This window comes from Felis catus, chromosome A3 (assembly GCF_018350175.1).
Source record: "Felis catus isolate Fca126 chromosome A3, F.catus_Fca126_mat1.0, whole genome shotgun sequence".
NCBI classification, from domain to species: domain Eukaryota; kingdom Metazoa; phylum Chordata; class Mammalia; order Carnivora; family Felidae; genus Felis; species Felis catus.
Window position 1 is genome coordinate 26,895,057 of NC_058370.1, and position 21,988 is coordinate 26,917,044.

General features: G+C 58.0%; 1 protein-coding gene across 1 annotated transcript; it reads right to left on the bottom strand.

Annotated features, from left to right (window-relative positions):
• Positions 1 to 8,011: 8,011 nt before the first annotated feature.
• MYLK2 (myosin light chain kinase 2) lies at positions 8,012 to 21,515 on the bottom strand. Its single transcript, XM_006929860.4, has 13 exons — positions 21,372 to 21,515; positions 21,176 to 21,275; positions 20,177 to 20,705; positions 18,965 to 19,266; positions 17,309 to 17,414; positions 16,616 to 16,709; positions 14,259 to 14,368; positions 14,033 to 14,174; positions 11,426 to 11,496; positions 11,158 to 11,286; positions 10,214 to 10,366; positions 9,901 to 10,033; positions 8,012 to 8,978 (listed from the first exon to the last, which is right to left on the bottom strand). Exons 2-13 carry the CDS (start codon positions 21,225 to 21,227, stop codon positions 8,898 to 8,900), a joined length of 1,902 nt encoding a protein of 633 aa, XP_006929922.3. The 5' UTR covers positions 21,228 to 21,275; positions 21,372 to 21,515; the 3' UTR covers positions 8,012 to 8,897.
• Between the last annotated feature and the right edge of the window lie 473 nt (positions 21,516 to 21,988).

The window sequence follows — 21,988 nt, forward strand, 5'->3', positions numbered from 1 at the left end:
GACTCTTTAAGAAAGCATTTCTCTTATGGGGGAAGTGTGACTGTCTTGGATACAGATCAGAAGTGACTGATCCCTGACTTTTGGCCTCCTCTGGCCATCCCCCTCGGCAGAAGCAAAAGACGTGGGTATATTCGTGGCCCCTATCAGAGGAACAGACTCAGGGACCTGAAACCTCAGTGTCCCCACACCCTTCAATACCAGCGGTGCTGAGGCACAGGGCTTCCTTGTGGAGCCTCAATGCCCCATCTGGATCCTGGGTATAGGGAGAAAAGAGAGAGGCCAGGGATACTGGGGAAACCCCCTTTCTGGCATTTGCTGTAGGGGCTTTGAGGGTCTTCTGTCCCACGAGGTGACACCCAGGGGTCTGGAGACCCCTTGGTCAGGCAGGCGGCACAGTGCCTCCAGAGGCCCTCACTCGGGCAGGCGGCCATGCTGATTTCAGTCTCTGCTGCTCCGTCCTCCCTCAGCAGGTCCCCTGGGGCCAGGGAGGAAGCGAGCCTGGCTGGACAGTCCCTACTGTCTGGTTCCCACAGACTCCAGAGCCGCCAGGGTGGAGGGGGGACCTGCAGGGTGGGGGCTCACTGTGACCGGAAGGGGTTGGGAAAATGCCTGGCCAGCTGTGGAGGCCCTCCCCACCACATGCGCGGGACCCCAGCCTGGAGTCCATCTAGCAATGGGGAGAAGGAGAGAGGGTTTGTTCTGTCTCGTCACGTCTGGGCAGCCTCATGGGTGAGGAGTAGGGGGAAGTCCTGGGTGTGCAAGGCATGGATGAGGAGAGGGGAAGGAGGCGCTTGTGTGGGTTTGTTCTGAGGTGTGTGTGTGTGTGTGTGTGTAATGCGCAAACAGTTACAGAGACAGGGACAAACAGATTCAGGGGGGTAAGAGTTCTTTTTCAGTTGGGTCAGGGAAAGAGGCCTCTGCCGGGCACTGTTCCCTGTGGTGCATTCCTGTGGAGACCTGGTGACCCCAGTCCCTTCCCAGCTTGTGTCCTGAACTAGTAGGAAGATGGGGAGGCTGGCCCGACGGCGGGGAGCCCCGGCCTCTGCATCCTGCTCCAGCCATCCTCCGAGGAGGTTAGCATCTGAACTGGGGTCGGGGGCCGGGGGGTGTGCCTGGGGAGAACATGCAAAAAAGGCTCAACCACACCCTGGTGCACAAATCCGCTAGGGGCACGAGCCCTCTCTCCACGTCCCTCTCTGACCCCCAACATAGTCAAGAAGTGAAGACAGGCCCCTCTGCTCCAATCCCCAAGCAGGACCCGGGGCTCAGTGCCTGCCTTGGACTCCCTCTATGATTCTGGAAGCGTGCCCATCGCTCTGGGTCCTGATTTTACTTCCTTTGCCCAGCGGGGGCTGGAGGAAGGGCAGCCTGACTCTGAGTCTGCGTCCCAGGGGAGGGTCCGACATGGGAGACTGCCTGGAAGGGATCCCATCTCCAGAGGTGTTGGACCAGGAGGCCCAGACACCATGATCTCATGTTGCCCTCTGCTTGCTGCCCAGCCGGAGGACCCCACCCACTGGGCCTCCTGCCCTCACATTCTTTCCATGACCAACAGACGCCCTGTGCTCCTGCCTGGCCACCCCCACCTGGAGGAGCGGACAGTGCTTAGCAGAGATCCAGAATGCCTACGCGGGGGCCAACCCAGAGAGAGCACCTCAGTACAGATGGCCCAGACCCAGGCCAGAGAAGGCAAGTGATGTGCCCAAGGCCACGCAGCAAAGCAGGAGCAGGTAACCCCTCTGCTGCCTTAACTGTATAGCTCTTGGCGGACAGGGGCCGTCCCATGAGACTCTGCCTAAGGGACCCTCCTTCCTGGAGGCTTGTCTGTCTCCAGAAGGGGATCCCGACCCCTTCCCCTCTTCCCCAGCAGGTCAGAGTGGGGAAGGGTGCCCAGTTGCCTTGCAGAGGCAGGCTAAATCAAATTCTGAAATGGTAGAATCAGTGGTATTTAAGAATATTCCAGAGCTTTTAATCACAGCCGCTTAGATTCTTGGAATATCAGTGCTGAAAGGGCGCGTCCTGCCCAATTTCTGAATCCCTTCTATACCAAGAAGTGCATGTCACGTGGGGTTCCAGGAAAGCGGAGCCCACTGCCTTCAGAGGCCACCCCTTCCCGCCCAAGTCTGGCAGCTCTGAGGGGCTTTCAGGAAGTTCTTCACCTGCTGGTCCTCCGGTCTCTGCTCTCCCTGCCCCCAGGGAAGCCCGCCACCCCCGCCCGCAGGGCCGGGCCTTCCTCAGACTCCTCCACCCTCCACATTTTATCTCCCCGCCGCTCTTTCGCCCACCCGCTTCCTTCCCCGGTTTATGGCATTCCACCGTCCGGAGCTCAACGCTCCCCACACCCCAGACAGCGCCTGAGCCAGGGGCCCGGAGACCCTGTCCTGATGAGGGCGGGCCACTCTGAGGCTGCCACATTGATGAGGACAAAGGGGGAGGCTGGGCCGGCCAGCCTGCCATGTCTGCCTGCAGCGAGTATACGGAACCTTGCGATCCAGTCTTCAGCCAAAACAGGCTGTCCCAACACGGGCTCCCATCACTCCCGAAGGCCAGGCTGCCAGAGGCTAAAAGCAGGAGCTCTGGAGCCCAACTGGCTGGGTTCACATCCCAGCTCTGTCACTTCCTTGCTGTGCAACTTTGAGCAAGTGGACTTGCCTCTCTGAGAACCACTTTGTTCATTCGTGACCTGGGGGTAATGATTTCAGCCCCCAGGACTGGTATGTGCGCAGCCTCATCCTACATATACCATGATTACAATTCAGCCAACAAGAATGACATCAGAAGTTAAGACAGCCCCACTGAAGGGCCTGGTGGCCTCAGCCCAGTCTGTCTGCCCCTTCCTTTGCTGGGGGTGGGGGGGCGGGGAGGGCAAACTTCTGTCCCCCGACATCCGGAGGTGCCTAATCCCTACTCCCTCCCCACTGGTTAACTGGGTGGTGACAGGGAGGCAGCTGGTGGGGCCAAAGGAAGTGGTTCCAGGCTAAAAACAGGCCATTTAGTCACACAGCCAGAATCCTGCGTGGTGGCCCCTGGAAAGCCAAGGGCTGCCTCCTCCTGACCACAGCCCTCAGGGAGCCCTGATCTGTTTTGGATACGAATGAGAGGCTGACCCTCCTGCTCCTGAAGACAGCCAACTCACTGGTGAGTGTCGTTTCCACTTCTAGGCCCTCACGCTGGCCGTCCCCTCCACCTGGCACGCTCACTCCCCACAGGCTGACCTCTCAACATCCAGAGGCCAAGTTAAATATCACCTTCTCAGAGAAGCCTCCCCTCATCTCCCTGATCAGACGCCCCTAGATTATTCTCCATCTCTGCATCCTATTTGTGTCCTCCACCAGGCACCTGTTGCAACGTGGATTTATGCATTTCTACGCGTATTCACTTTTTATTGTGTCTCTGCCTCAGAATGTAAACTTCAGGGAGGAGGGGTTGGGTCTGCCTTATTCATTTTACCTACTTCCCTAGCCCGGTGACTAGCACACAGCAGGCCCTCAATAAAGGTTTGCTGAGTGGAGAAATGGAGTCATGGCCACCCGCCCATTCATCCATTCGCCCTGGATTAAACCTCAGAGGAGCCCCCAGGGGCTCCCTGACCCATTCAGAGCAAAAGCCCATGTCCCGTGGGCCCGTGCCGTCTGGCTCTGCCCCTGCCAGGCCCGTTCTCACTGCAAACAGCCTTTGTACCTGCTCTTCCTTCTGCTGGGAACAGTCTCCACTAATATGCCCTGAATACCCTTCGATCTCTGTTCAAACGTCCTCAGAGAAGCCTTCCCAGACACTGCCCCCACCCACCCCATCAACGTATTCCAAATTCACTACTGCCGGTCAGAATTCTCCCACCTAGAATAAAGTTCCCCAAGGCCAGAGATTTGTGTCTCCTGGCTGTTCCAGACCTAGAACACTGTCTGGAACACTGTAGGGGCTGAAGAAATAGTTGTGGAACAAGTAAGCTCAGCAGCCTATGCCACCTGCTCTATCCACACACCCCATGTAATGCACTGTCTCTGGGGGGCAGGTGCTATTATTACCCCATTTTACAGACAGGAAACCGAGGCTCAGAGAGGGCAAATAAGTAGATTTGAACCCCATTCTGTGTGACCCGAGTGCAGTCTCCCTGCCATCAGCCTGTCTCCCTAGAGGCTCATGAGACCTGCGTCTGCCTCCGGTCCCCGACAGTTCTCTTTAACCTCTCAAGCCGACCTGGCCCAGCCTCCTTCTGGCCTCCCTGCCTCCAGTCTCCCTCTCTCACTCACCAACCTCCCTGGCTTCAGAGATCCTTGTAAACCACAGATCTGGCCCTGTGCCTCCTTTGCTCAAAACCCCTCCATGTCTCCCTATTGCCATACTGGAATGCTCCAAGACAAGCTTGCCCTTAGCTACAGGTCTTTGGACATGTGATCTCCTCTGCCTGGAACACCCACCTCATGCCATCTGGAAAAGGCCTGCCCCTTATTTGCCCTCAGCTTGGATGTCACTCGCCGCCATTGAAAAGAAGAGAATGGGGGTTAGTGTCTTCTTTTGAGGCCCTCCAGCTTCGCCCTGACCCCCAACCTCCCACCTGGTAGGGTTCCAGACATTGTGAGCTCCCTGAGGGTGGGGACCGTGCCCACAGTTCACCTCTGGGTTCTAGCTTGGGGCCAGGCCCAGAGAAGGGACTCAACAAACAGCTGTGACATGATTGGATGTGTCAGAAGTAGGACTGTCTGCTTTGCATCGTGACCCCACTGTTTACTGGCTGGGAACCCAGAGACCTGTCCACAAACTCCCTGAACCTCAGCTGCCTCATCTGAATGAAATACCTAAGGAAAATACCCACTCACAGGGTGAGGATGAAATGAGTTCATAAATGGAAATCACTCAGTACTGTGCCTGGCGCTCAGTACATCGCAGCGTTAACGTGCCGAAAGGAACAGGTGTGTGGGCAGCTGCACGAATGGGAGCTCGACGCAGGTAGGCACCTCCTTCAGGCCAACGCTGGCCGCTTCACACCCTCGGGCAACCCTCTCACTGGCTAAATCTTTTCCCACCACTGCCCCGTTGGGTCCAAGGTGGCCAGTGGAATTCAAGGCCACTGGACGCAGACAGGAAGAGGCAGCGTCACCAGGCCTGGTGTAATCCAAACCAGATGCGGCCTCAGACCCATGGGGGTGGTCACTGTGGGCCTGGCCAAGGCCCAGAGGCAGGAAATAGTCTTGGAGGAACGCTTTCTGGGCTGGAATCAGCCAGGAGGAGCTGTTCCATTGAGGGTGTTAACCCTTCTTAGCCCACAAGGGGGTGCCCAGGACCCCGAGCAGGGAGGGGAAGCTCATGGCCCTGTGGCCCCAGGAAGCACCTTGCAGGGAAGATCACAATGTCAGCATTGTAATGGGCCCCGTGCCTGAGGAACCGACCCACAACCAGGCACTATGGTAGGGCACAACCAGCTAGGGGATACTCACAGCTGGCACCTGGGACTTGAAGAATCACAGACCAGAGCCTTGGCCCTGGCCCTGGCTCCAGCTGGCAGGCCCCAAAGAGCCATGGATTCACTCTCTCCACCAGGATGGCCCCGAGGGTGAGAAGCTTTTTCCTGCGAGGCTGCTGGGGATGGGGGTTCTAGTGGTGGTAATGGGGCTGGGGCCCAGGCCTGCCCAGAGGCAGAAACTCAGCCCCACGCTGAAGGCTGCCACCGTAGCTTTTTTTCTGAGTGTGCTCTGTGGCCCTTGGAGGGGACAAAATCTCTCTGAACCCTCATTTTCCCATCCATATTGTTGAGTCTATATCCTTTACCTCCAGAGACCAGGGGAGGCACAAAGGAGGGCCCCTGATAAATCAGAAAGAGCTTTCCGAGATGCGCTCCTAGGAGGTGATAGGGACAGAAGCAGTGATCAGCCCTGTTCCACGGTTCTGGGTGGGCCTCCTTCCTAGGACATGTTCATTTACTGTGTGGTCTTGGGCAAGTCACCTGCCCTCTCTGAACCCGTTTCCTCATCTGTGAAATATGGTAAATGGGCACCCTATCCCATCTTGCGACTGTCACAATGGCCCTAGGAGTAGCAGTGGGGAGCAGAGGAGGCTGTCGTTTGCATACCGTAAGAGGAGGAGACTGAGACTTGCACCCAGAGTCCAGGGGCCTGGGTTCTCTGCTGAGGGGCCTTCCTTGTTTTGGCCTCGGTTTCCCCAGCTGGATCCAGGCCCTGGATCTCTGCTGTGGCCGGACCTCATTTCCTCACCCCCCGCCCCACGGCTGTGACTCATCCCTCATCATCACGCTGTGTGGCCGAGGCTCAGCCTGGGTGGGGGCCAGCGACTGAGAGAACTCAGAGGAAACCACAGGCCTGGCCCAGCTGGCAGGTGGTGAGCAGGCAGGCAGGCAGGCAGGGATCTACAGCTCTGGGGGCCTTGCCCATAAGCACGAGTCCCATCAAGAGCCCAAGCCAGGCTCCCCAGGCTTCTCAAACCCTGAGTGCAAGACCCCCAGGCTTAGTCCCCAAAGTCTGCCACATCCCGCCCATGTGGCACCTGCTGCCGTGGGACGCTGCACTCACCTGCTGGTACGGGGCCAGGGTAGAGGGTGAGAACCCTGGCCTTGCCCTCCAGGCCAATATTCACGGAGGCAGGGGAGGTAGGGGTGAACTGTCAAGGTCTCGGTAGGTGGGCAAGTCCAAGATTTCTCAAAAGGTAGGCAGTGTAACGGTTAAGAGCAGGGGCTCTGGGCCCCATAGTCCGGGTACAAATCCTGGCTCTGCCATCGACGAGCTGTGTGACCCTGAGAAAGTGGCTTAACCTCCCTGAGGCTTGGTTTCCCCATCTGAGAAATGGACATAACACAGTGCCTGCCACGCGGGCTCACCATGAGTAATCAGTGCGATCATGAACACATAGAGCTGGACCAGGGCTGGTACCCAGCAGGGCTCAATGCGTGCGAACTGCTGTCCCTACCATTCCTGCTGGAACCAGTTCACCCCAAGCAGGCAGACCTGCTGTCCCACGTAGGCCAGTCCCACCTCTGACCCAGCTGTCCTCACAGCCGGAAAGGCTATGCCCTATTAGTGTTAAGCTCTCTTGCCCTCTGGGCTGCCCTCTCCAGCAGATGGAGCCCCCTCCCCTGCATTGTATGCAGGCCTGGGGAGGAGCAGGCTGTGGCCCACGGGGAAGAGTAGAGAACAGCTCTCTCCTCCCCCTCATCCCCCCCCCCCCCCCCAGGCCTCTGGGGAGACCCCCATCCCTGCAGCTCCAGCGAAGGCACCACAGTCCTGCCCGAACTTCTGATGCCACCCGGAGCCTCTGTTTTCTGCTCACACCTTGTTCTGGCGAGAAGCAGGGTGTGCGCATGGGCAGAGCCTTGCTCTGGGGGACAGAAGAGTTCATTTCATGCTCCAGCTTCTGACCTGTTGAATAGCCTTCAAGTTCCTTCCCCTCTCTAAGCCTCAGTTTTCTCCTCTGTAAAATAGAAATAATAAGAATATTGGGGCCCCTGGGTGGCTCAGTCGGTTGAGAGCCCCACTTCTGCTCGGGTCGTGATCTCGCGGTCAGTGAGTTCGAGCCCCGCGTCGGGCTCTGGGCTAACAGCTCAGAGCCTGGAGCCTGCTTCGCATTCTGTGTCTCCCTCGCTCTCTGCCCCTCCCCCACTCATGCTCTCTCTCTCTCTCTCTCTCTCTCTCTCTCTCTCTGTCAAAAATAAACATTAAAAAAATTTTTTTAAAGCAATAAATAAGAATATCTACCTCATAAGCTTACAGTGAGAGAGAAATGAGTTAACATCCATACAAGCACTTGACTGGAGCCTGGCACACAGTAAGCATCCAATAATGGTGCTGTGACAGATGAGCAAACCGAGGCACAAAGTAGGGAAGCCACTGGCCCCGATCGCGGGCTGGGCAGTGTGGCTCCCGGGGCTGCGCCAGTAACCACCCCGCCATGCACTCAAGTGCCACTAGAGTGCCCGGCACGTGGCAGTGTTCGATGGACAATAGTCCTCTCTGAACTCACCCGAGTGCAGGCACACACACACACACACACACAGGGAAGGGAGCCACATCCAACCTGTACATTTATTTACAGGGCACAAGCTGAGAGCAGGTTGGGGACTGCCCAATGGCTTTCCCCCTCCTCCTGGGCCTGCTGACCCCATCATCTGAAGCCGTGGATGACCCTTGGGATGAGGGTCCAGAGTGGCTGGGTTGGGCCAGCCTGGCCCTCAGGCACGCTTGGGGGTGGTCTCCCTGTCCCCCAGGCCTCTCCCCTCACCCTCCGCCAGGCCTGGGCTGGGCGTCCTTCTCTCACACGGAGTTCCTGTGTGTTGGTGGTCGTAAGGAAGGTGGGCGGGGGCCGGGCCGGGCCGGGCCAGATGGTGTGTACTAGGCCTTATCTGTTGGGAGCAGGGAGGCGGGCGGGGGCATGGAGGTCCTCTTTCACAAAGCCTGCTCTGTTCCCCTGGCAGCTGGGCCTCAGGAATTGGCCTCGCTGCCTTCCTGCCCCACCAAGGGCCTCCCATCCACAACTGCAGAAGCCCCACGTGCTGGGACCCCCAGCCTTCCCGTTCCAGCTAGGAGCAAGCCCCGGCCAGGGGTGCCCCAGGTGAGGCCAAGCAGAGGTCACCGGGGTAGCAATTCCAAGAGGGGGAGCCAGGGAGGGGACAACAGGGCCTGTGGCATCTGGGCTGTGACAGACGGGGCCGGGGAGGGCCCTGTCTGGGGAGGCGTTAGCAGGATCGATTCAGGCCACATCTGAGGCGGCTCACGTCGGGGAAGCAGTCGCTGCGCGGGGTCGTGGGGAGCCCCGAGCCTCCCAGCCTGGCGCAGCCTTGTCCTAGCCAGCCCACCCTGGGGATCTGGCCCGTCTTCTCTGGCCTTCTGGGCTGTGTGGCCTCAGCCCCGGCCACTGTGCAGCTGCGTCCAGGCCTCAGGCGCTCCCGGGGCTCAGACCCCCAGAGCCATGAGTGCCCCCGAGCTGCTGATCTTCTTGAAGCGGTTTGCAGCACTGACGGCAATGAAGTTTTTCTGAGGGATGAGGGAGAAATGTCCCAGTCAGCCTCGGGACAAAGGAGAAGCTGTGGTCCAGCAGAGCGTCCCCTAAGGAGGTCTCCTTCATTCCCCAAAGGCCAGGTGGAGGGAGGGTGCAGTACCCAGAGTGGCCACAGGAGGTGCCATGATACCGTATCTTCCAGGACGCAGTCCTTCATTCAACAGGTATGGCAGCCAAACCTGAGTACCTCTCTGCTCTAGATGCCTCAGTGGCTCCTATTTCGCTCCAAGTAAAACATAAGCCCTTTGCTATGGCCAACGAGTCCCTCCACCCCCTGCCTCCCATCGCTCTCTGATTTCATCTCCCTAACCCCTTGCCCACTCCCCTCCAGCCTTACTGCCCACCCCACCTGTTCCTCACACTTCCCAACCACGCTTCTGCCTCAGGGCCTTTGCACCGGCTGTTCCCTCTTCCTGGAACATTCTTCTCCCCAGTACCAGCATGGCTTACTCCTCACTGCTTTCAGGTGTTTTGTTCACATGCTCTCTCACAGTGGGCCTTTCCTGACCACCCTATTAGGAAATGCAACCTCTCCCCTGGCACTCCCGAGCATCCTCATTCTTTTCTAGAGCCCTTCCTTAACCTCTTTTAATACCCCCCCCCCCCCGCCTACCCAAAGTAAGTCCATAAAAATTAAAATCCTTGTCTCTTTTGTCCACTGGTGTGTTCCCCATGCCTAGAAGTGATAGACGCTTCCAGGGGGTGGGTGGAGGGTCACTACTCCAGGAGAGGAACCAGCCCGGGACAGAGAGAGAAAAGCCAACCCTGTTTTCCAGACAGGGCTAGGCCTGGTCGATAGAAACTGCCAAGGCAGGGCTGGTGGGGCCTGGGATCTGGTGCCAGGCGCTCTTCCCGCTTGCAGCCCCTCCCTCCTCCCCACCGTGTCCAGAGTGGTACCTTCCAGCGCCTCTTCATGAGGTATTTCTTAAGCAAGATCTGGGACTTGAGGCGGCGGTTACAGCGCTTGGCTTTCTCTGCCAGGTTGTTGAGCCAGGGGTGGGCGAGGCACTGGGCAGCGCTCATCCGGGCCCTGTGGGAGGGGGCAGTGCGGTGAGGATGGGCGGAATGCCTGCGAAACACCAGAGCCCAGCCGCTGCCCGGCCCTCTTCCTGCCCTGCAGTGCACACACACACACACACACACACACACATGCAGGCGCGCACGCACTGGGCTTGCACACACAGGGTTTGTGTCCTGGGGTGAGCCTCACCTCTGGTCCTTGACAATGAGGTTGGAGACGAAGTCTTTGGCCTCATCAGACACGGCCTCAAAGGTCTCCTCGTCAAAGTACCAGTTGGCAGAGAGAACGTTGTTTAGGGTCTCTGTGTCATCGTCTCCCAGGAAGGGGGAGAGGCCACTCAGCCTGGAGAGAGGGGATGTCAGGGAGCAGGGAGATGAAATTGGGGACCCTGAGTCACCTTTGGGGGCTCAGGGGATGGAGGCAGATCCTAGAAGGCAGCACTATGAGCTGAAAAGACTCCCAGCTTCTTTTAAAAAAAAATTTTTTTTAATCTTTATTTATTTTTGAGAGAGAAATAGCATGTGAGCAGGGGAGGAGCAGAGAGAGAGGGAGACACAGAATCCAAAACAGGCTCCAGGCTCTGAGCTGTCGGCACAGAGCCCGACGCGGGGCTCGAACTCACGAACTGTGAGATCATGACCCGAGCCAAAGTCGGACACTCAACTGACTGAGCCACCCAGGTGCCCCGACCCCCAACTTCTTGAGTGGGACAGACCTGGGTTTGACTGGCTGGGTGACCTTGGGCAAGTCACTTCCCCTCTCTGAGCCTCACTCTTCTCATCTGTAAAATGGGCATAATCATCCCAGCTTCCCAGGTTACAATGGAGAAGAGGAATGATGAGTGCATAAAAGATGTCTGCTGCCCCTCTGCCCCCACCCTGAGTCATAAAGGTCTGCTGTCCAGAGCCTTAGGCTAGGACACTATGCCTTTAGGGGCCTTCATTTGTCCATCTATAAAATGGGTACAAAGTTCCCTTCTCTTGGTTCTCCCTAGCCCTCCCAACCCCAGCAACCCCCTTCCTGGGGGAGTGGAGAGATGGGACCTACCCCACCAGGACCCCAGGGCCAATTTTGGCCCCAGCTGCCCACCCACATGCCCAGTCCCACAGACACCACATTCTCTCAGGACTCACAGCATATAGGTGATGACCCCCATACTCCACATGTCTGTCTTATCGGAGATTTGGTCATAATTCACCACCTCAGGTGACAGAAACTCTGGGGTCCCAAAATTCACCTTCAGCTTCTCGTTGGGATTATACCTTGGGGGTGAGAGCAAGAGCTCAGAGTGCAGACCCCGGCCCGCGTGCCGGCACCCTCCGCTCCTCCCCTGCCCCCTACCCACCTCAGAGGCTTGCCCTGCCCTCCCCCTCTCCCCCCGCGCCCCCACTGAGGTGGTACCTCCGTGCCAGGCCAAAGTCAATGATCTTCACCAAATGGCCCGTGGTGTTGACACACAGGATGTTCTCTGGCTGAGGAGAAGGGGGTGGCCCGGATTGACCTCTGACCTGGCTCACCCTTCGTCCCCACCCAGGTCCACCCATGTCTCGGGCTCTCTGGAGCAGAGGCCCAGGCTGCCGGTGTGGGCGGCCGATCAGTGACCCCCCGGGCCTGCCTGTTCCAGGCACAGATGAGGATCCCGCAGCCCAGAGAGGGACTTTCCCAGGGCAGGGACTGTCCCCTCCCTGCCTCCCTGTTCCCCCCACCAATGTCTAACTAAGGCACCGGGTAGGTGCTCAGCCAAGGCTCCTGGGAATCCTGTGGCCCCGGCACAGGCGAGTGTGTGAGTGAAGTTCCTGTGAGACCGGTCCCTCCCTGCTCTGGGCCTCCATTTTCTCCTCCTGTAACCCGAGGACACGGGGCTAATCTGAGATTGCAAGGCAGAAACATTTTTGGTAGTTAACAATGGTTCAAAGGCAGGAGACTTCACACAAAAACCCTGGTTTCCAGATCTTCTGCACCTCCCGAAATAACAGAAGCCCTCGCCTCATGGCCACACACCGCTCGGGGTGAGTTGTCAGTGATCCCCGACGGGTGCTAGTCAGTCCCCTGGTTCCCCGGGGGCCTTCACGGCCCTGGCCTGGCCCCTGTTACACATCTGGGCTCTGTGGGCGTTTGACTAGAGCACCCTGACAGCATGCTTTCTGAAGGCGCTTTCTGAACCGAGGCATCCGCTCAGAGCAGGACACTAACGACACCCGCTCACCTGGTGTTCGAACAAAACAGAGAAAGAAAAGAAAGCTCCCAGGGTGCGATCTTTTGGGGGAAGTGACACAGACTCAGACCTCCTCCTGGTCTGAGAGTTCCCGAGGAGCCCTGGGAAGGGCCGTCGGGCCATGGGTCACCCAGCTTACTTGACCACGAAACCCCTCTTCGAGGAGAAACTTACTGCTCTCCTGAAAAAACACATTTCAGGATAGAGAGGCTTCAGGATGAGCTTCTTCCCAGGGCACTTCATTTTAACTGGGGACCCTGCTCTACCCCAGAGGCAGTGGCTTTCACGGGGGGGGGGGGGGGGGGGGGAACGGGAGGCCTCCAATGCCACGTGCAGGCACCAGCGCTGGCCAGAAACTCAGGAGTCACCCTGCTCTTTCCTCTCCCTGCCCTCTGCCCCCTCCCACATCCAAACCCTCAGCAAATCAGACTGGCTCTAGCTTCAGAATGTAGCCACCGTCTGGCCACCTTCCGTCCCTGCCACTGGTCCCGGCCGCCACCCTCTGGGCCCTTGGTCATTACAACCACCCCTCAGATTCCCTGCCGCCACGTTGGCCCGTTGGAACCCATCTCCTTTCTCTCCTGGCTTCACTTGTCAGGGCGGATGCTCACAGCACACCCGCCCCGCGGGCTGTCGGAAGGCGCATACGCCCCAAACAGCTCTGACCCCAAGTGAGCCCGCGGTACAGGTGCTGGCCAGCCCCGGGCCTGCTCTGGCCTTTGCATGCTCCTCCAAGTTCACCTCGCACGTCTCCCCGTTACTCTCATGTACTTTTCACAACGCTTTTCCGGTTTCAGACGATCTATTTGAGGAAGGTCCGTTTCCCCCACTAACCTGTAGGCTCCCGGGGGAAAGGGGCGTGTCCTTCGTTCGCCATCCCTATGGTAACGCCCGTGCCCAGCACGGTGCACAGCAGCACAGAAGCAGCCTCGCACGGCACAGGTACTCGATACATATTTGTCGAGTGAATGAGCGAAAGGACTATCCACGAGGCCAGCGGGTGCTAACCCACCGCAGTGGTCATGCTCCGTATTCTCCACCAGCCCTGCCGATTATCCTGCAAACGTGACACCCAGCACTCACGCTGCCCCTGCTTACTCTGCACCACGGCCGGCATCGCCGAGCTCCAGTTGACCACAGCTGGCATGATGCATAAACCCGATTCGCTCTGTCCCTGACCCCCTACCTGCAAGTTACTGAGCAGGGTCAGAGGAGGGATGTGAATATCTTCTCACTGAACGTTTTTGCTAGTGCCTATCACGTGTGTGTTGCTGCACTGATGCTATATGTAATTGATTTGTTTTTCTAACTTCCCTTCTGGAACATAAGTTCCCGGAGGGCAGGCGTTTTTATCTGCTTTGTTCACTCCTGATCTCCACCACCTAGAACACCGCCTGGCAGAGAGTAGGCCCTCCACAAATACTTGTGGGATGAATCAATAAACACTCGCGGCGCCTACAAGGGGCCAGCACTGAGGTGGACGCGTTAGCAACACTTAGCAAGTTCATTGCGTGAGACCATGCGCTTGGGGCTCCCAGGACTGTAAGAGATGTGTACTTAGCACTAGACTAGACGCCCTGAGAGCTAGGACCAAGTCTCTTTCACTCTGTCTTGTAGCCCTGGCTCCTGGTACTTAGTGAAGACTCAATAAACCCTTCGGGATCTGTAGATACAAGGATGGAGGGAGGAAGAGAAGGACCGACGGGAGGGGCGGAGGGATAGCTGGTTGCCACCAGGTTTCAGGTGGTCGGATGCTGCTCCTGACCCCTCCCAGGAGGCCCCAGCTCCAGTACCTTGAGGTCCAGGTGCAGAACCCGCATCTTGTGCATGAAGAGGATCCCATCACAGATCTGCCTGACAAACACCATGGTGTCCACCTCAGTCAGCTGATAGTCCTCATCCACAATCCTCTCGAAGAGCTCGCCGCCCTCGATGCTGTGTGCACAGACCCCTCTACAAGCTTGCTTCCGGGCCGGCTGGCACCCCCACCCGGTCCCCTGCCCCACTGCCAGCACTCACTACTCCATGAACAGGACGATCTCGTGCGAGGTCTCAATGGCCGCGTAGAGCTGGATCAGGTTGCGGTGATTCAGCTGGTTCATAACCTCGATCTCAAGCATCACCATTTCCTGGGGACCAGGGAAGCCAGGGGCCCCACCTGAGTGTCACCACTCCCTGTCCTCCACCCTCCACCCCTCTGCCCTTGGCTGGACCTGTCAGGCTGGACCTGTCAGGTCCGGACCACTGCCCGGCCTCCTCCCTGCTGGCCTCCCTGCCTCCTATCTCTCCCCACTCCCGAGACTGTGTCCTTACCCCTGGTCATTCCTGCTGGGACACCATTCCTTTGCCAGATCTTCCCCTTCTCCTCCCGCCTGAACACGGGGGTGCCCGAGGGCCAGTCCTCCGCTCACCACTCTCCCCGGGCATCCTCCTCAAGCCCCAGTACCTGCCGTTCTATCCAAATGTAATTGATCCCCAAATACGTACTTCCACCTCTGACTGCACCCTTGAACTCCAGGCACCAACAGCTGCAAATGCCTAACTGCCATTCCCCTTGGATGTCCAAGTGACATGCGGAGTCTCTCAGGTCCAAATGACACCCTCGATGCGGCCCCCTCCCCACAACTGAGCTGCCCTCAGCTTGCCTGTTAGCAACAGGGCATGACCCCTGGCCCAAGTGCGCAGGACAGAAAGTTAGAGGCTATCTCAGATTTCCCCGCGTTCTTACTCCCTCACACCCGCCATCAGGAAACCCTCTTGGATTACAAACCCAGTCAGTGCCTTCTCGCCTGCTCCATCACTGCCTTCCTAGTCGAGGCTGCTAAACTGTCACTTTCAGAGAGGCTGAAAGCCACCTGTCACACCGGTAGCTTGATATCAGCCATGGTAGGAATATTGACACCAGGGAAATTGCCAGATGCCACAAATCAAGCCTCTCCCCCTGCCCGCCCCCTTGCCCCCCAGCATCACGTCACTGCCCAAATTTTTCCCATTTTCCTTGCGATTCTACTCCTTCATTCGTATCTCACCGCACTCGTCACTTCCCCAGAGAGGCCTTGACCTCACCACCCTATCTTTATGGCCCCCTTGGCCCCCCACTCCCTGTACCCTGCCTCGCTTTACTTTTCCTGCTAGCGCGTCTCAGTGCCTGACGCCATGCTTTGTGCTTGTTTTTAGTTGTCTGCTCCTCCTCTCTAGCTTGTCAGCCCATGAGGACAGGGACCCACGGACTTCACCACCGTGTCCCCGGCACCTGGCACAGCGAATGGCCCAGAAAAAGTACTCAGGAAGAAGGCAGTCAAGAGCTGACTCCAATTAATGTCCACAGCATATGTGTCTTGAGCGTCTAGGCCGAGCCAGGTCTATGACAGAGGCCTGGAGACCCGGCAGTCGAGTAGGGGAGTTGGAGAAAGGCAGAGTCACGGAGAAACTACACGCCTTCCCAGCGTGCATAGAGCCGTGACAGAGGGGCAGGGCTGCAGGCCTCTGGGGCTCCTTCTCATGCTCTTCCCAGGCTCCAGGCCTCTGCAGGTGCTGGGTCTCTGCCTCGAATGCCCACCAGCTCACTTCTCGGCTCCCCTGCCTCAACCCAAGGGTCCCCAGCAGGTCTCTGCCGTTTCTGGCCTTCAGGCCTTCCCCGTCACGGTTCCCCTCTGGTTGAAACTCTCTCCCCTGCCCCGCCACCGGATTCAGCTTCTGCTTCAAGCCTTTGTTCTAGAGAGACCGGCCAGCTGAATCAGGAGCCTTCTCCACAGCCCCTTCCTGACCCCCCGCCCCAGCTTTCCTGAGTTCCAGCCCTCACCACAACAGGTTGCTAGACGGTCATCACCTCCTCACACACCTGACTCCCTCCCTCACTTCACGTGAGCCTCTGCCCACATTCATTCATTCATTCATCCACTCATTCACTCATTCCTTAAATAAACACTGCCCTCGGCCTCCTCTGAACCGGGCCCGGGTTGGGTGTGGAGGCACAGCTCTAGACGGGGCCTGATTACCTCGGCATTCCCTGAAGGCAGAAACCACATTCACTTCCCTTGGGGACCCCCAGGGCCCAGCACAGGGCCTGGCCCAGAGCCCACACTCATGAGTGTTTGCTAAATTGAACCAAACAGAAGGCCTGAATGTCCTGTGCCTAGAAGGGGAAGTCGCAAGGATAAGTTCACTAACTGAGGCGTCTTGTTGACGGGTAGGGGCTTCAGGCCCTGTGGCAGGGTTGTCTGCCTGTCCATCTGTCTATCTGAGTGACCCCTTCAGCAACATCAAGGTCCGCACAGCAAACCCCTGGTGCAGACATACGGGTAGAGGGAGGTGAGAGGTACCCACTCCCCACTCCAAGGACCCGCTCACACTCCCATGCAGCCAGCCCCCACTACCTTGTCTTTGGGCGTCTGTTTCTTGATGACCTTGGCTGCCAGCTTGAGGCCCGTGGCTTTCTCCGTGCAGGTACAGACTGCTCCAAACTTGCCGCTGAAGAGAGAAGAGGTTGGGAGTGAAGGGGTTCCCGGGGACACAGGGCTGAGGCAGGGGGCTTGTGTTCCGTTCCCGTCTGGATCCCCCTCTGTGACGGTACGCTTGTCCCAGCCAGCCTGGCTCCGTTCGGAAGCTATGAGCTCCACTGCAGGGACAGTAGCTGAGCCACAAAAACCACGGGCACAGGACAGGTCGGCTCATCCAGAGGATGGCCCCTGGCGTGACAGCTCACAGGCTTGTGGTAAGCATGGGCCCTGGGGCCCTGGGCAAGTCACCTGCGGGGTTTCTTATGAAGCAGCTTGCGGGGGTCAGGGTGGCGCCTACAACTGAAACAGCCAGGAAAATACCATTCATCTCCTATGGGCAACCCTGAATGGCCGATGGTGTATCTGTGTGAGAGACGGGGGCGTGAGTGCATATCAACCCACGTGACAGCTTGCGTACGATGGGGGTTGTTAACCACGTAGAAGTAATTGTGTCCACAGAGATCATGTCCAGTCGGGGTGTGTGGGGCCCTTGTACGTGAAAGACGTGAGGCCCTGGGTGCTCGATGTGCTCCTGCCTGTGGGCCAGGGGCTCCGGGTCCCAGCTCTCACCCGCCCAGCGCCTCCTTGGAGTTCAGGCTGAATTGACTGTGGATGTTCCCAGGCCTCAGCTCCACGATGCGGTGGGGAAAGGGGGCTGGGGGTGGCGGACAGTCATCTGGGGAGGCAGAACAGAGCCATCAGTCGGTGGCAGGAGCTGCTGAGGATGTACCCCCGCACCACCCCCTCCTGCCTGGCCTGGGCCCCATCCAGCAAAGTTCACCAAGTGATGATACCTGGGGGACAGCTGGCTCCAGGATAGGGGCTAGGGGGCCCAGTTTCCAGTTTCAGCTCTGCCACCAACACACAAAATGGCCTTGGGACTCTGTCAGAGGGGGCTCAGCTTCTCCTGGCACAACAATGGGGACAGCTGATTGGATTTCTTGGGCCCTCCCACATTATAAGGTAGGAAGTCTCCATCCCAAGCTATCTGCATTTCCATTAAAGAAAAAAAAAAAAAAAAAAAGGCGGGGTGGGGTGGGGACGATAATGGCGGAGCGCCAGATCAGCGTTACTATGTCTGAATGATGGGGTAGGTGATTGGACCTGCCTACCATCCCCTCTAACACCACCACAAGCTGCCCCGAGCTGGGCACCGCCCAAGGGCAGGGCGAGGGCGGGAGGAGACGGGGAAGGCGGTGTTTGGTAGAGAGAGGCTGCCACCTAGCGGTGACGACGGGGAACAGCGGGCCCTGGCGGCCCACAGGCTGAGTCATCGGGAATGGAAACCTCTTTATAAATAGCAAGAGGCAGCAGGGAAGCCGGGCTGGTGATACATTTGACGGCCCTTGGAGGTTGTTCAGGTCCCGTCACCCCGAGGATGTGATTTCTGAAGGGGGCGGTGCAGAGGCTCTGCTGCTGCTTGGGGGAGGAGGCAGTGCTCCTGGCCGCTGCCCAGCCGCCAGGCCCTCCCACCCTGTCTGGGTGGCACCGTGCCGCTGACCAGGCGGGCTGACTGGGCTTCCATGGCACCTCAGCCTGGAGGAGGGGGGTGTCAGGACACTCTGGGCTCTCCTGACCCCATCTCACCCCACCCCCACCCCTGCTGCACCCCTGCCCAAGCCTTTTCCCTACTCAGCTGATCCCCAAGCCCACTCATGCTCTATGTCTCCTCCTTAATAGACCGACCACTAACCCCCCAGCTCCTTGTCTGACCATCAGTTAAGGCCACTCCACAGTCCTGCCCCATCTCACGTGCCCAGCTTCCTTGGTCACTGCTCCCATACACATACACCTGTGCTCCTCAGTTCATGAACCCTCTATGGCTCTCATGACCCTCCCTACCCCTTCCAGGATGCAGTTGAACTACCAAAGCTTGGCCTTTGAGCTCTTCTACAGACTGACTTTAAATTCCACTGTCCAGAGAGTTGGTGCTGCTTCAAAACCTGCCTAATTCCCCCCGCCCCCCGCAACCCCATTGTAGACAAAGTAGAAGAGAGTGCAAAAAGTGAGCTCTGGAGTGGGGCTGTTTGGACAGGTACAGATCCTGTCCTGGCTGTGGATTTGGGGCACTCGCTACGTTTCCCCTTCCCCAAGCCTCGGTTTCTCCATCCGAAGGGACCAGGAACTTGTACTTCTTATACGACACTCAGTGCTCCAAACTGGGAGACATGGGGACATCTGGGGAGCCCCTCTCCCTCCCCAGTCCCCAACTTGCCCCTGGCCTACCCAAAATCTGGAAGCAGTCCTCTTCCTTGGCTGTGGGACCAAGGGCCTGCCCCACCTCCGATTTCTCCGAGGGAACAGCCTGGAACTCGATCCCCCTTGAGGTGTCCCCTTGCACCTTAGCCTGGCCATCCTGGCCTGGAGCCTTCTCTCCTGCTTCCTTCTGGCTGCCTGCTGGGATGTCCTTCCCTCCTTCTGCCACCGTGGCTGGCCCGGGATCCGCGGGGCCGGGGGTCACAGGCACCCCTTCAAAGATGAGCTCTGATGCCTCATTTGGGGGTTTCTCAGCTGGCAGCTTCTCGGGCCTAGAACATGACGATGCACAGATGATGCCTTTAGCAGTCAGAGCTGTGCTTTGGCCTCCGGGAGGTCTCGATGCTTCCAGAGCCTCTTCTGCAATCTGGAGCTAATACAACCCCCGACCGCTCCCTCAAATGCATGGGGTGATGCATCCAAATTCACTTTGAATGAAGTCAAGGGACATTAATAATACCATAAATGCCTGTGGTCACTATCTTGACTATCAATGCACTAACAGATCATTAATATCTACTAATAGGATTGTTGTTTTGGTTAATTGTTATGTGGCTACAATTAGGGACAGTGTGTGGCTCTTGATTCACGTGGTAATTCAATAGATCACGTATCAATGATATCAAGGTATTAACTGATATTAATATATAATTCTGACTGATACGGTGTTACTACTGTGGTTTACAATACATCTCTAATATCATTCATGTGGTTAGCATTCAGGTAAGTCTAACAGATTGCCTAAGACTGGTGCTATATCATGCTTATGAAAGTATTAATAATGATTTATCAATCCAATTATTAGTCATCTTTTCGCATTATAGTAAGAAGGTAAGTTATCTTCCCCACCCACCCACCCCCGCCCTAATATCTCTGTCTTGCCCTTGGCTAGAACCAAGTTCATGGAGGAAGGGGAACTCTGGATTCCAGATGCTTGAGAAGAGGTCTTTGAGGACCTCTCTGTGTTGACATTCCTGGTGTCTATGAACGCTCACCACGTCCTGGTTTCTGCAGGGGCACAAGGAAGTAGAGCCAATGCCCAGGACAGATGCTAGACTGTCTCAGAACCACCCAATCTAGCACTGAACATGGTGACAACGAAGCCCAAAACAGAGGAGCTACGCATGACCTCTGGGGCCAGAGCCTCAGACCCGTCCCCTCTGCCGGACAGGGGGCATTCACCTGGAGATGATGGCAGGACAGCTCGGGCTGTGCAGAAAGGCGGGAGAGCCCCTCCTGGCCCCTGCTTGGCCCTCGGCTGCCTTCTTGTGTACCTTGGGCTCTCCGGGGCCCTGGCTGCCTGAGGTCTCCTGCTTGGCCTTGGGCTTCTTGACACTGGCCTCCGCTGTCGCGGTCTGCTGGGGCAGGGCTGCTGCCTGCCCAGTGCTGCCCTCCGCGGGGCCCCCACCCAGGTCGCCTTCTCCCTCGGGGCCCTGGCTGCTCGTTGAGGGTTGGGCCGGGGACCCGTCCCCTTTCTCTAGGGCATCGGCTTTGGCGTCTTTCTTCAGGGTGGGTGGAACAGGTTCTTTCTTTGGGTCTGGGGGCCCAGGTTTTTTCTGTGCATCCGGGGGACCGGTTTCTTCCTTTGGGTTTGAGGGGCCAGGTTCTTTCTTCCCATCTGGCGGCCCAGGACCTTTCTTTGGATCTGGTGGACCAGGCTCTTTCTCCGTAGCCGGGGGTCCCTCACCTGCTGTACCTTTAGGTGCCTTGTCTGCAAAGGAAGTGAGACACCAGTCAGGATCCACCCACCACCCCCAGCCAGGCTGGCCAGAGACCAGCTCTGGGCCCAGGTCCCTACCTAGGCAGCGATTTGCAAATGCTGGTCCCACTGAGCCTCTGGGGCCATCTGATGGGCTCTAGAGATGGGCTGCCGGGAACTGGGAGGCCCTTTTGGGAGACTTCTGGTCCTCTAATGCGCCTTGATGCCCCCACTGCCCCTTGCCCAGGATGTTTAGATGCCATGCATGGGGGCTTCCCATTTTCCCGTTCTTTCCAAGGAGGGCTTCATGCAGGCCCTCAACCCAGCCCAACATCACCCAGAGATAGTTGTAATTTCTGGGTCTTTCATACGCCATACAAAAAGGCCTGGGGCACAGAACTCCCACTGAGGAACGGGCCCAGCCCTGGATTCAAACGCCCCTTCCCAGGCTCCTCCCTCTGTCTCCTGCCCCAGCTTGGCACCTGTCGATGGGCTCTGGATTCCCAGCTCGACTGCTCCGTTTGCTGTCGCCATGAGGTAGGGAGGCGTGTGCTTCTGCTTGTCTAACTCAAGTCTCTCTAGCTGCAGAAAGAAGAGTGAGGTGTGTCAGGCTGTCAGATTCCTCCTCTTGTCTGGCCGAGAGGAGCCAGGGCCAGCTGACTGAGGGGAGAAAGGTACCTGGAGCAGAGAGGGGCAACTTGAGGGCCGTCTGACTTGCAGCGGCTGCCCAGAAGCAGTCCTGGGGCAGTTGTAAGGGATTGGGCTGGGTGGGCAGAGGCGGAGGCAGGGGCGCGGGCAGGGGAGGCGGGGACGGAGGAGAGGATCTCTTACACCAGGGGCCATGCAGCTCGGACTGCCACCACCTGTCACTCTTGGCCCCCGTTCAGAGGACACGGCATTCTTCCCACAGACCGACTGGGGGGAGAGTAGTGTTGGGAGAAGCAGGAAGAGAAAAGGGAGGGGGGCATCTGGGGCCCTGAGGGAGCAGCCTTTTCCCAGGCCTTGCCTGGTGTCACCGGCTTGGACAGGATCAGGAAGGGGGCCTGGCACACCAGGGGGTCTCGGGCGGGGCTGGAGGACAAGGCTATGCTCAGGCCGGGCCCTGGCTCTGCCCACCTGCGTGCCACGTCTCCTGGGGTTTCCCAGAAGCTGGTTAGAGCCATGCAGGCCTGGGGCTATTCACTCTGACCCCCCTGCCCAGCTCTGCGCCCATGATCCCTGCCCCTGGCATCCAGACCTACTTGGGGCATCTTTGGGTAAGAAATTGTCTCGGGGACATTTGCTCAATATGCCCA

Coding starts and splice junctions, on each gene's coding strand:
- MYLK2 (XM_006929860.4), bottom strand. CDS start 21,227: ATGGCGACAGCAAACGGAGCAGTCGAGCTGGGAATCCAGAGCCCATCG. Junction 20,706..21,175: donor AATCCAGAGCCCATCGACAG/GTGCCAAGCTGG, acceptor CTTCCTTTGCAG/ACAAGGCACCTAAAGGTACA. Junction 8,979..9,900: donor TCATGAAGAGGCGCTGGAAG/GTACCACTCTGG, acceptor CTCATCCCTCAG/AAAAACTTCATTGCCGTCAG.